Here is a 14,579-nt window from a genome sequence, read left to right as displayed (position 1 = left end):
AAAAAAAAATGATTACAACAAATTGATAACGAATTAGAAAGTGTCAACTTAGCTAAGTTGGTACACATGGGAGAGCAATGGTGGAAGCCAAAATTAATTTTTTTCTTTAAATCTACAAGAATAAAATTTATTATAAATAATAAATATTATATATATTAACCCAACTTTACTCTCAGCCAAAGATTACTTTTTTCAACTATATAAGAATAATATTTATTATAAATAGTATAAGAATATATTTTATTTTATTTTTGTTGGTAAGCAATTTGAAAGGGCAAATGACCTCGTAATGCTTTTGAGAAAAGAGGATAAGGCATGCATATCAAAATCAAATCTATTGCATTAAATACTCATTATTTCTCCCTACCAGCTCTCATTGTTAATTACATGTTTTATTATTATCTAGATACTAATAGAATTCGGAAGAAAAAAAAAAAAAATCCCAAATCCCAACAGCAGATTTAGGGTTTTCAAGATGAGATTTTTGAAACACTTGTGTACTCAGCTGTTGTCGATGAAAGCTACTGAAGAACACTGAAGGCAAGTCATTTGAAACCCTAGTTTTTTTTCTTCTTCATTTACTTGTTTGTTATTGCATGTTTGTTTGATGTTCGAATTTGATCACATAGATTCATCAATGTTGTTTATTTTCTGCGTTTTCCCTTAAACTCTGCTCACAATCGGTCCCTGGAACTTTCAAGTTTTTGATCGAAAATTTTCTAGATGTGTAAGCTTTCTTCTTCATCTTCACCTGTTCTGAATTTTTGTTCACAGTGTTCAAGTTTAATGGTTGAACTTTAGTTCAGAAATCAGAACACATTAGTAGGATAGATTGTTTTGCTGATGTTGAAGTGAAATTACCCAAGACAGTAATTCTAGCTTGGCTAAGTTGACAGTAAAAGCTAATCAGTGAGAGAATAATAGGGAAAATTACCCAATCTGGTCTTATTTCTTTGTGTTAATCTGTTTCCCTTATAAAATTTTATGGAATCTCCTTTGTGTCAAAGTCATTTTGAGGTTGACATGTCTAGTTATTCAAAATAAGGAAGGTTGACCCGTCCTTGAACTTTAATTTGCATACTATAAGTGGTAAAAATTTGGTGAGACATCATATAGTATTATAAGTAAGGAGTAATTACGATAATTGTTTTAAAGGCGTAGGTACGAAGCTTACGCTCGCCTTTAAGAAAGAAATGTAAAAATAGATGAGGCATATACCTCAAACCAAGAGGTGCCCCAAAGGCATGCAACTCAATGCCTTGCACTTCCTCCTCCTTCTCTTCTTCTTTTATTTATTTTCTTCTTCTATTTCTTTATGTTGGTGGCATGCAACATAATAGTAGGATTTAGAAATGAATTTTAATATAAAAATAGTAATATATGCAAAAAAAAAATTATTGAATTGATTTTATACATAAATAAATATTGGGTGATTTAGAAATACCCCTCCACATTTTGGGGAATATTTGAGATACCCCATGTGTTTTCAAACTGATGACATGCCCCCCACCTCCGTCTTCTCTTATAGACTATAAATAAATGACCTAAATGCCCTCATCTTCATATTGTAAAAAAATCTCTTATTTTTATGGCCAAAACCTTTGCATATATTTCAAAAATTATTCGGTGGGGAGTCATTTCAATTAATTTGGGAAAATTACAGGAAAAATTGGGAAAATTTCAGGTGAAGGATTGTAAAAAAAAGAGAGTAGAGGGATAGAATTAAAAAATTGACAATCATTTCGACAAGTTGGTTATCTTTTATTCTTGAAAAAAATTGGTGATTTTCTAGTCAGCTGATTAATCACTAATTTTTTTGGTGGACCTCTTTTTCGGCCCTTTTTTTTTTTTTTTTTCTTTTCCAAGTTTTTGCAAAAATTGGATGAATTTTGTTTCAATGGTCTTTATCCCTTGTAGAAAACTTGATGTCCTGCATCAAAACCCTTGATTTTTTTTATTTTTTTTTCTGTCTAAAATTCTATCCGTTCTCATTCAAAAATCATATCTTATTCTTGAGGTTGAAGTAGATAGAATCTTAACGTTGAAGAGGACAATGACATTTTTTTTGTTGAAGGTTTAAGTAGACAAAATCTTAAGATTGAAGAATGGGGTACATTTTTTTACCCAAAAGGAAGATGATGACTGGTTTTGGGAAGAAAAATAAATGTTTTTCAGTGACAAAGATGAGGACATTTAGGTCTTTTTGCATTAGTCTAAAAGAGAAGATCGAGGTCAAGGGGGGGGCAAGTCATCAATTTGAAAAACCGGGGAAGTATCTCAAATATTCACCCACGCTGGAGGAGTATGCCTACTCATCCAATTTTTTTTTTGTGGTATTTAGTTTTTATTATACATAAAAGGTTATGAGAAAACAATACTCAACTATAGAACAATAATATTTTACATTAATTTAAATGTAGTAGATTAAAACTTAGAATTCGATAATGCAGAGTTGAAAATTGAAACATGTATCGTTTTGCCGACCCCGAATCTGTGATGATAGTGAGTTATTTAAATATTTCATGTATGCGAGGTTAACGTCTTATGCCTCAAGGCTCACGCTTCATGGTGTTGGCCATTGGAGCTCCGTGCCTTACGTCTCAGCGTCTGAAAACATTTGCAATTTGCACGTGGAAATAAGTTTTCAAAAAGTTGTTTATGATGGCTTACAAACTTCCACTTTATATTTTCTTTCGGCCATCTAAATTCATAGCTACTTTTGTTACTGTTGGTTTATTGTATTGTGCTCTCCTTAACCTGCCTCTATCCCCTGCTTTATATTATTTATTTATTTTTGAGACAAGGCTTGGATGAAAATGATGATACGCTACTACCGTGGCTTTAATAAACCTCTTCCATTTATCATTCTTATGTTCTCTTTCATTTTTTCCTTCCTTTTTTAGTGTGTGTTCCTTTTTATGCATTTTTATTTGGGTTGTTACCTAGAAAACTATCACTTTGGATAAATATGATAGAAACTAGAGAGGTAAGATGCTAAAATATTGTAGATGCAAGAAGGGGGGCTGTGAGTATCCTTGCCGCAATCCCTTGGAGCTCTTGAAGGATCCATCCAACCTTCCATTGACAAGGATAGAAAATGATGGAGATACAGCGAACTTCATAACCCAGGAAATCCATTTGTTACCAAAGTTGTCAGCAATGCAACTTTAGTTTGGACATTTCTAGAAATGATGCACTGCTTAAGATTGATGGACAAGCAATATCCCAAAGAGGCCACTTTCGTAATTTAGTTTCAATTATATATAAAAATGAAGGAATTAGTAATGATGTAACCCATAAAATTATTGTTGGGTGATAAAGTGTAGGAGCACTCTAGAGCAAGGTTTACAATGTCGTATTGGAGGAATGCTTTGGTCAAGTAAAATACCGATATTGTATCGATCAATATGTCAGATACATTAACGAAACACTCAATGTTTCGTATCAGTCTAAGTCGATATTGATATCTTTCAACCAATACATACTAATATTTTGAACCATTCTCTTGAGTGTTACGTGAAGAATGTATACCAATTGAATTCTAGGAGAATTTTTCAAAATGATAAAAAACTAATCACCATGCTATATGGAGCTGAATGCCGACATATCAAGATACAGTATGTTCATAAAATGAGCTTAACAAAGATGGGGATTGTAATATGAATGTGAGATGAATGGTATGACTAGGAAAGACAATAAAAAATGAGTATATTTGAGGAAATTTAGTTATAGTTTTTTTTTTTTAAATATATATAGGTAAAGATAATTTCATTAATCAAAACGAAGGTCAAGGGGACCAACCGAAAGAAAAGAAATACAAACCTATCAAAGGGCAAGAAAAAAAAAATGCCGAATAAAAGACAAACAAGATTATCCCATTTCTATATTACAAACCCTCTCCCATCTAACTGGGAAATCTTCAAAGAAAATACCCTTAAAACTCTTTAAATCTTTTACACCAAAAAATATAATAGGGCTAAGACCTCCACCATCACATCTTGGGTTTCCTTTTCATTATTATCGATCACTCGTTGATTCCTCTCCTTCCAAATGATCCAACACACTGCGTGAGGAAGTAATCTCCAAAGCGTTTGGTTTGCCTTAGTGAAATATCTCCCCCAGTCAAGCAGCCGTCCGCCAAAGCCTTCAACAAGTTTGGAATGCACCCCACCACCCCAAATAACTGAAGAAAATGATTCCAAACCTTGCAAGCGAAACTACAATGAAGAAGCATATGATTTACTGACTCCCCATCTAACTAGCATAAGCAACAAAAATTTGTTAGGAAAAGACCTTTCTTTCTGAAGAGATCGATGGTCGACATTTTTCAAGTATAGCAAGCCACAAAATCATTGAGACCTTTGAGGGAATGCTCGCTCTCCAAATCATCGCAAGAGGGAAACTTGAGTTACTTAATGCTCCCACTTAAATACAAGGACCGCACTGTGAAATTCCCATCCTTCAACCATCCCAAATTCGTCTATCCTCCATGTTAAGATCAATCGACGAAGCGTCTACACACTCTGTAAATCTCGTTAGACTCTCCAACTAAATTTAGATATAGTTCAACTAGGAGATAAAATAAGGGTAAATTGTTTGAGATGGTTTGGGCATGTGCAAAGAAGACAAATGGTAATAGTAAGAAGGAGCTCTTTGATGCAAGTCGAGGTTCTAAACAAGCTAGAGGAAGGCTGAAAATAACATGGATGGAGGTTGTAAGATAAACTATGAAGGAATATAATTAATAGAATAATGCTTTTTGATATTGAGTTAAATGGTGAAATGGAATTCATGTTGCCGCACTCATGAATTGGGATAAAGTGCAAACGATGACGTTGTTATCTAAAAACAATTCAAAAGTGGGTGCAGCACACACAATTGGCACTACTATGTATACATACAAATATACCTATATTTTGAGTGTTTATGTGTGTCTATATGTGTGAGCATTGGAATTGATCCCTTCTTTAAGATGAGTTATTTTTTGCTCCCTCCTTTATGGGAGATTGGAATCATCATATAAGGTACAATTGTGAATGTGTTTGCCCATCTACGAGTTGGTTTGTCATATCCTAGGGAAGGAAGGCATTTGCTACATCTTTTATGCCTCTTGTCATTACTTCACTTCTTGAAGAGCTTGGTTAGTTTTCTTACTTCAAAATATGCTAAATGAAATAGACTATTTGTTCTATTTTATGGACCCTTTTTGGAATATATATTTTTAATATATAAAAGTTGCTACTAGGAAGCCAACTGGTATGTTTTTTTTTTTTGTTTCTTTTTGATAACCATCCAACTGGTATGTTCAATTCAAACAACCACAATTAATATTAGGGCTAAAGTATATATGACCGCAGATGGTTGGTGCATATCCACCCAAGTGGCGGGTCATGGATTCAATCCATTACAGTCAGGTTTCCTTTGCAGAGTTGTAGTCACACCACATACACAAGGTTAAGAAGTCTGGTTGGGCACAGTGTACTGCTCTGTTGACATCGTCTGTCCAGTAGACCAACCACTTTACCCATCCCAAAAAGGAAAATGTGTGCTGCAGGTAATTCTTACAGACCAAGGTCTTTGGCCATGCTTTAGCCATGATGGGTCTTCTCAGTCACCATGGGGAAACTGCTTTGCTATTGCCTACGAGGGAGATAATAGCATGCCTAGTTTTTAACAATAGATGCCTTGCTGACACAAAATGGTTGTTTCTTTTCTTTAATAATAATAAAAAAATATAAAGATAACAAACAATGAAACAGTAACTTATGACCCATCCCTATCCCTTCCCAAAAGAACCGTTTCTCCCTAGGCCCCTCGGGGGGAACATTCAGGCAAGACCATAGGGCATACCTCGACAAACAATGAAATGATACCTTGTAAATTTGACAAAATATCATGAACCAAAATTTTTGCTTTGTGGGCCTGAGGGAAGAAATGAATAATTGCCTCAATGTAGAATGATGTTTTGAGATTGAGGCAAACGAGCGAAAAAAGATACTTGCAACAGCTATACTTAATAAAACAGTAGTATAATCCAGAGGAATCCATCACTAGTCTACTAGAATTCACCAAGAAAGCAGCGCTGCAGACAAGTGTTGCTACTTTTGTTGGTAGAGAACAAACATTAAAATGCCTGTTATCAATGGGCCATTGAAGTAGAGACACAAAGTAGAAAATAAGTGGGATGCAGTACCATTATACCTCTGTACATAACTCAAAAAAATTCAGATAAGCATGGTATACTTGCTATAAACCCTATGTTTAGATATACCTATTATTAATTTTCACCGTGTTTGCATGCATTGTTTTGATATGAGTTTGATGCTAGAAAGTCAACAAAGACTACTCTTTTTCTTGCAGGTAAGGATACTCTTTAAGATAGTGAGAAGATCAGAGGTTTTACATCAATTCCTGAATTATGAGCCAATTGAATCAAGATACCCTCTGTTCTTCATTGGGAAACCTGCCTGTGAAGCGTAAACGTGGTCGGCCTCGCAAGGATGAGAATCTGATTTGTGGAGAGAAGGCTTCTGTCACGCCTAGATCTTACATTGTGAAGAGAAGCTGTCCGAGGAAAACTGATTCAACTGTTGTCGACAATGCAACAATGGTGGGTCAGCCAGTTTCTGGTGTACTTGAGGAGTCATTTGATGCTGGATATGTGCTCACAGTTAGGGTTGGCAACACCAACAAAGTTATGAGGGGTGTTGTTTTTAAACCAGGGTTATCTGTTCCTATTACTGGTTCAATTGATGTGGCACCGAATGTGAAAATGTTTAAAAGAAATGAGAGCTTCATTAACATACCAAGTCAGGTCCATGGATCCGATCACCAATTAGAACGAAAGAATGAACCACATGCGAAGTTTCTTCAAGGAATTGAGGTTACTCTCGCTCCAAAGGTATCCCGAGTATTATCCCCTCAGGTTCAGTCCGGTCAACCTATGACCTCGAAAGGAGTGCCCATTGACATCAATCGTGTTCCCCAAACTTCCGCTCAGACCTTCCAGCAAGCAGAGACTAGAAAAGATAGCTCTGCTTGCATTCTTGATAGACAAACTGTAAAGTCAGCTGAGATGTTGAAGGTAAGTGAAGATTCTTCTCTAACAAAAGTATCTGCAAATGATGTAGATGAACCTAAAGATTCAAAGTTAGATCATGAAGCTGAACCATCCTTTGTGATTTCGCAGGGCAATGAGACTATTGATCGGGTACCTCAGGTTCGAAAACAGGTTGTGGGATCCGAACTTAAGCCTGATCAGGGCCAAGTGGCCGAACTCAACCACACACCTGTAGCTGCAGCATCCCAAACTGTTACCACTCAACTGATTGTTGAGCTGAGCAAGATGTTGCAAGAAAATCGGACTCTCCGTCAGCATGATACACCCCGAGATATGCAGTCTATGTTACGAGACGAGAGTTCCCATTTGAATGAAAATCCATTAAGTGAGGCCGTGGAGACTGCCCTAAGAGATTCGCAGTCTGAGCTGAAGATCAATCCACCAGCAGAGGTATTGAAGATAAATACTGTTCCATTTGCACCATATGACTCAGAAACTTATACCTAGGAATCTAATGCAACTGTAAAATCCTAGAACATGGATGCTGTTTCTCCAGTGGGGTCTTAAGAGAGATTGGTTATAATCAAACGACATTACAGATTCAATAGGAGCCTGACAAGGTTATGAAGTAAACATAGATAATGGCTGCATCAAAGGATCCATCCAGAATCAAGCCTCGAGGATTAAAACAGAGGATGAAATTTATTACTGCTGACAGTTCCTAGAGAGATGGATTCAGAGTCTCATGGATAACACCAAAATTAACTGTCTTGAAATCTTTGAACATTTTAGCTCTCAATTTCAAATCTAGTTTAATTCATAGTCGATGCCTTTTTTTATCTTTTGTATTTTACTGTGTTCCCAGTCAATGCTGGGGGTTACCTGTGGAGATCTATTGATCCATTTAGTAACATTCTCCAGATATTTTGGTTGTTTTGGTAATTTTATTATTTTTCGTTGTTGTTTTTTTTTTAATTGAGGGAAGAAACAATTCAATATCCCATTATTTTGCTCCCAACGATAGATAACTAAAATGCTTGAAAATTCAGTCTTCCTACGCTTGCAGCACCAGCATAAAGCACAGAAAACCTTCTAATATTTTGCAATACTAGTAGCAAACATTGATAAAATTAAGGCAATAAAAGTAGCAAATATTGTGCCTCACGTACTAATTACTGACCACTAATCTCGATTGCCTCTCAAGGCTCCCCTTCCCCTCCTCCCCCCCCCCCCCCCCCCCCAACAATAAGTAAGGCCCCGTTAGCCTGGGCTGAGATGGGGATACGGAGTAAGGATTGAAGCCCCCTTTAGCTCTGCCAGGCACTAGACATGGTTTAGTTCTGTAAATGTGTAGAGCCAAGTGTGGTGTGGTGTAGTAGTAGGCTCTTCTAGCCTTAAAAAAAGAAGGTGAGAAAACAAGAGGCCAAAAGGTAACACAGAGAGGGCCGAATTAAGTGGCTGTAAAACACAAAAAAACACTTCATGAAAACATCGTTCATTTTGGTTTGCCCCTCAGTTGATTGGATCCCCCTGTTAGGGAATTTGTTTCCTCTCCTAATGCTCACTCTGGTGTTGTGGAAGATGTTCTTTCTTCAATTTCTGCTTCCAAAATATAGGATCCTGTTCTAAAAAATGTTGAAAACCTAACAATAAAAACCTTATTTCAACCACTATTACTAATTTTTCTTTCATAAATAGATAATGATAATTTATTTCCAAAAAAAACAATGATCATATTGAGAATATTGATGATCATTGCAATTAGAAGACAATACTAGTTTAATTATTGAAATATTATTACAATTATAAACTTCATCCAAAGATCCACCTCCATATCCGATTAATAAATTCTGTTAAAATTATAAATAAATAAAATATTTCAATTTTTTTATAATAACACACCTATCACATACCATGAGGGGTTACTCCTATTTTTTTCACCGTTACCTTTCTCTTTCAAACCCAAACGAGGGTGAATTTCTCCATTTTTTTACTTTTAGAGAGCTGCTATTGGTACCCTAACTTTTAGCTATTACACCCCAATTTCGTAAATTGTTTATCACACTCTAATTAAAGATAAAAACTCACCATTCAAACATTTCAACATAAGTTAAGTTGGTAAGACGTGTGGAATGTTGATCCCACAACCTAAGCTTAAAATCTGTTGAACCCACTTTCACGCTTACCACTCCCTCTTGCTTGCCTAGCAAATATATATATATATAAAAGGTCCCGTTCCCCACCTAAGCTTTACCCTACACTTTAACAAACGTGTTTTGTCCTACATGGGTTAGAAATTTTGGAATGAGCTGATTTTTGGTGAGGATGATCTCTATGGTGAGGAGATCATCCTCACCAAAAATCAGTTCATTCCAAAACTTCTAACCCCATAAAAAATGGTTTACAAAAAATGAATGGTTCACGATTTTTCAACTTGTAAACATGGGGCTAAAATTTCGGAATGGACTGATTTTTGGTGAGGATGATCTTCTAATCATAGAGATCATCCTCACCAAAAATCAGCCCATTCCAAAACTTTTTACCCATGTAAGACAAAACACGTTTGTTAAAGTGTAAGGTAAAACTTAGGGTGTTGAACATTTCCCATATATATGTATATATTACTTCAACATCACAAAGCATTAAGACACATTCAAACAACTTCAACAGTTGTTTACAATTAGAATTAGATTCATAAAAAACCCTTATAATCTAGCAAATAAAAGTCTAAACAATAAAAAGAAAAAGCGAGAGTTTCTATTGAAACCACGGTTTTAAATCTTGTCAGATATATCTCAGTATCATCCACCAACGAGACGGGATGGACAAGTCAAACGCATCATACAAGATTTAAAACAATGGCTCTTTTGTCTCATTGTTGAATGAGACAACTCGGTCTCCTTCATGGACAAGACGGTCAAAATGCGTTTTAAAACCATGATTGGAGGCTCAACTTTTACTTGATTAAAGCAATTGAATTTTTTCAATTTGGGGTGTACCAAATAAAGGTTGGAGTGCCAATAGCAGCTCTCTCATTATTTGTGTCTGTTTGGACTTTAAAAACTGGAGATTTGTGTTTATTGTGCGAGTTGTTAACTAGCGCGTAAGTTGCTGATTTGTGCGTGTTTGATACTCTTGTCTAGCAGGTAAGCTCTCTCTCTCTCTCTCTCTCTCTCTCTCTTAATGCTCTCATCTTCAACCTCCAACCAAAGATTCGTCATCTTCAAACTCTGCAATCTCTAGGGTTAAACCATTCTTCTTTCGAACTCTTCAACCTCTGGTGTTAATCCATTTTTGTTCTTGGAGCGCTTCTAGGTAAGATCGATCTAGTGTTGTGTCCCAATCTCTATGTGTGTGTCATGCTGATGATGATGGTGGGCATTCCTTGCAATCTGTTTGGTGGATACTATAATTCTCTTTCTGATAGTTTTTTCCCCTTTACAAATATATAAGATTTACATTTCAAAAGGATCCTGTTAAAAACAGATATGCTCTTGAATATCTATTCTTGATCATGAAAGTGGTAACTCCTCACATCTTCCAGTACATGATTCACTAAAAATTAGGAAGACCTTGTAGAAAAGACGGTCAAACATCTGCCATCACTACCCAAAATGGTCAGGATTTCTTATTCAATATCTGCCACCACTATGGAAAATAATAAGATATCTTTACCCATTAAGTATAAAATAGAGGCTTCATATTCATGCCTCCTCAAATTCATTTCCTTCCTTCTGTATTCGGTAGATTTTTTTTCCCATTTGCACACTTAAATCGAAACTGCATGCAAAACCTCTGAGAGAACGTACAGAACTTGGCAAAAGTGCAAACGTTATGTCTCTCATGAGAATTGAGGCCTTGATTCTATGGAGAAGTGCTTGCAGTTTGTATTGCTCTATAGACTCAATATCTTTTCTTATTTTCAAGCTTCATGCTTGATTGAATGAGAAATCTGGAGAACAGTTTACTGTGTTTGTTCTTCTACATCGACTTCATGTGTTTTTTTTCCTTCTCTGGCCTTCGCGCTTGATTAACTGAGACTGATGTTCGTCTTTAGGGCCTTGTCACTTGTGGTTATAGACTTAAGGCAGGATTAATTTTTCAATCACACCCATCAACTAATGGGCTTTACTATTTGTTCAAGGTCAAGATCATTCCCAATCCAATCTTAGTGTTTTAAGGACTTCTCTTTCTGCAATTTTGATTTCTACAATACCAAAAAAAAAAGTTAATTGAAACGGTCAAAAGGACTTTTTATAAGCATTAAGACATGTGTTATCAAATCTAGTATTCTTTCACTGGACATCATAGTTATATTAAGCATTAAAACAATTTCATATAATGAATCAATTATTATTGAAACTCATTGTTATTTTTCCATTATATCGTTCAGTCTTGTTCTATGAACTAGCCAAGATGCCAAACCAGACAGATTTTAAAACTTGTATGCTATTAAACCGCTTTACCTCCGCAGTTTGATGTATTGGTTGCGGCACTTCCAGTGTCAGAGGGTGGCGAGGAAGCCCAATTGAAACGGATTGCAGAACTTCAGATATAGTTTTGACGAATTTACTGTCATTAATGTCATTTTTCTCGACTTTCAGTACTTCTCTTACTCCTTAATTTACTTTCCAGACTGAAAATGATGCAGTAGGACAAGAACTCCATAGGCAGCTGGAGGCTGCAGGTAACTTCTCTACCCTTTTCTGCTTAGAAAATTCTTATTTTTGTTGTGTGTGTTGTGTGGGGGGGTTGTTCTCTGACTGTTTTTAGGAAATCTATGATTTACTTCTGATGCTGTCCAACTAACAATTGTTGGTGTTTGCAGAGGAGTGAAGCAGGTTCAGGAGCTGTTTAACCAAGCTGCCGACAACTGTTTGAACTTGAAAAAACCTGATTGAAGATCATTGGTTCATGTTGGTCAGATCATTTCCCCTCAAAACCAACATCACTATGAAGATGATATGATTTATTGATATTGTAATATAAGTACATGTTACAATGATATACTACTGATTCGCTTTGTATTTGCTGTTTTAGCCTTCACTAAGAGTAATTTAGTCATTATAACTTCCCTATAAAACTGTTTATCTATTTGTACTAGACATCAAACTCAGGATCTGTCTAGACAGAACCCTCAGATCCGAAGTATAAATCAACAAGAACACAAGAATCTCACGAGACACAAGATATACGTGGTTCGGTCAAAGCATCAACTTACATCCACGGGCGAAAATGACGATTTCACTATGATAACCAAAGAAGAACTAGGTTACAATTTTTCTCTGTCTCTCGTTTATCTTTCTAACTCACTTAGGGTTTCATCTCTTACCTTTTATATACTTAGGGTTACAAAGAGAGTAAACGTGTTGGATCCAAATCTAAACTAATTGTGTTGGAAATCCCACACATTACCAATTAAACAGATCATACGGATTGTTAACGGATCATCAAAAGATCTATGTTGAATCCACAACTCTCCATATACAAGAATAAAAGATATAACTCAACAATTTTTGTGGTCTCAATAAAGTGGTTCAACAATTAAGATAATGTTCTGCTTTGTTGATTTATCAGATCTGATTATCTTAAATCTGCTCTACTTATTTCAGTATTGGAATTGAAATGAGAAATACTCAACTGTTTATATATAATTAGTAGGTAACAACACACAAATTACAAAATTTGCATGATGTGCAATTAAATTTTTTATAATTATTTTGGAAAATTTTAATTAGTAATCTAATTGTATTTCATAGTTTTAATTATTTTTTTGTGTTTTTTTTCTTTGTTGTTGAATTTTCATGTTTAACGCTGGATAGATCTTCCTGAAATATTCAAAATGCATCATCTCAAATGGTTGAAATAGTTAAAAAATTATATTTAAATATTCAAAATTATGAGTATATTGTTCTTTATTCGTCATTCACCATTGTAGATTATCCGAATGGATTGTAATCCCCGTTGAAGCATTGAGCCACCTCCCAAAAGTGAGGGGTTCCCTCACAGATGATGCATTAAATAATTTTCCCCAATTTCACAAGTGCTTGCACAATTAGAAAGGGAAAATTTTGATGTCCTTATGAGGCTGTCATTTTATTGAAGTCTGTCATGCAAGACCGAGGAAAAAGAAGATGTCATCAGCCCTTAATCAATATGGGGTTTGTTAACATGTGCCGTAGTCCCTAAGGGCACATGTTATGATGCATTAAATACACCTCCAAATTTTATTTTCGTCTATTAAAAATGTCTTTAAAAAATTCTTACTAAAAAAATACCTCAAATACTTATTTACAGGGTGTATTTAATGCATCTTAACATGTTCCCTTACCTCTCTGCGTATTTAGCCAAAAAAAAAAAAAATTCCAATTAATTTCTCACATAAGACCAAAGTCGAAGAAGATTAGATCTTGAGCTTCATACTAAGGTTGAAGATGACTGGTTTGGAGAGAAAATTATCTAAATGAGTGATTTTGCAATTTGATGATTCAAAGGAGGCATGTCATCAATTTCAAAACATAAAGAGCAAGTCTAATTTAAGTAGTATAAGAAGGATTGGCAAATAGATCTAAGTATTTACGTAAAAATTAGGGATAACAACAGGGCAGGTTTAGCTAAACCCGACCTTGCCCCGATTATTATTATTATTTATCCCGAACCTACCCCAACTCGGGGCCCGCTCCCACTCCAATTTAGCATAGATATGCCACTTCTGAATAATTGATATTGTACATTTTATTTTACTAGGCGTAGGGATCAGTGAAATGGTCACTAGAGAAGAAAGGGCCGGGGAACTAAAAAATGTGATCTCTCACGTAAATCCATAACACAAAACTAAAGGACAGAAAGGAGATTAGGACAAAATGTATTTGAAAGGCAAATATATCTTCTACTATTTGTATGAAAAATGATATATGCTTCTCTTCCCATAAATTCTAACTTGAAAATTTTCTATGCCAATGTTGACCAATCTGCAAAAATTGCAACAAAACCTAGAGAGTTGCCAAAACAATAAAATAAAAAAGAGAATGTCGAGGATAACGAATTCTATCTGGGAAGAACAATTCCACAAAGTGTCTTAGGAATCAGAGATTCAATAAGAAGATTGGTATACCGCAACTAACAAAGAAATCAGCCCAAAACACAGGAAATCAGTGACACAACAGGCTAAATGATAGTGTGGCTGTACATAAACAGGATGTCAATTTTATTTACATACAGGAAACATCGATGAGGTAGATGTCCACAATCAATCATCATCTAGTTGATAATATGGAAAATCAGTGAATATCCTTGCACAAAAAGTACATATGGGTAGTAATAGTAGTCGATCAGACTAACACGTGAATGGTGTACAAAATTGAGTGCGAGAAACAATGATAGTAAAGAGAGAAAAAATACACAAAATCAGAAATAAGAGAGAGCACGACACAAAATTTACGTGGTTCAGCAAGATTGCTTACGTCCACGAGGGTTGATGATATCCTTTCACTATTTCAATGAAATCCAGAGTTACAAT

The 14,579-nt window shown here is 35.3% G+C and overlaps 1 protein-coding gene across 1 annotated transcript; it reads left to right on the top strand.

Moving 5' to 3' along the window:
• Positions 1 to 274: 274 nt before the first annotated feature.
• On the top strand, positions 275 to 8,028 carry LOC147411569 (uncharacterized). The gene is made up of 3 exons (XM_086450003.1): positions 275 to 540; positions 6,361 to 7,084; positions 7,190 to 8,028. The coding sequence occupies exons 2-3, from the start codon at positions 6,419 to 6,421 to the stop codon at positions 7,565 to 7,567; spliced, it is 1,044 nt and encodes a 347-aa protein (XP_086306129.1). The 5' UTR covers positions 275 to 540; positions 6,361 to 6,418; the 3' UTR covers positions 7,568 to 8,028.
• Positions 8,029 to 14,579: the final 6,551 nt, after the last annotated feature.

This window comes from Akebia trifoliata, chromosome 1 (genome assembly GCF_017979445.1).
Source record: "Akebia trifoliata isolate Shusen 1 chromosome 1, ASM1797944v1, whole genome shotgun sequence".
In the NCBI taxonomy this organism is placed as follows: Eukaryota; Viridiplantae; Streptophyta; class Magnoliopsida; order Ranunculales; family Lardizabalaceae; genus Akebia; species Akebia trifoliata.
This window is presented reverse-complemented; position numbering and strand designations above follow the sequence as displayed.

Coding starts and splice junctions, on each gene's coding strand:
- LOC147411569 (XM_086450003.1), top strand. CDS start 6,419: ATGAGCCAATTGAATCAAGATACCCTCTGTTCTTCATTGGGAAACCTG. Junction 7,085..7,189: donor AGTCAGCTGAGATGTTGAAG/GTAAGTGAAGAT, acceptor GTGATTTCGCAG/GGCAATGAGACTATTGATCG.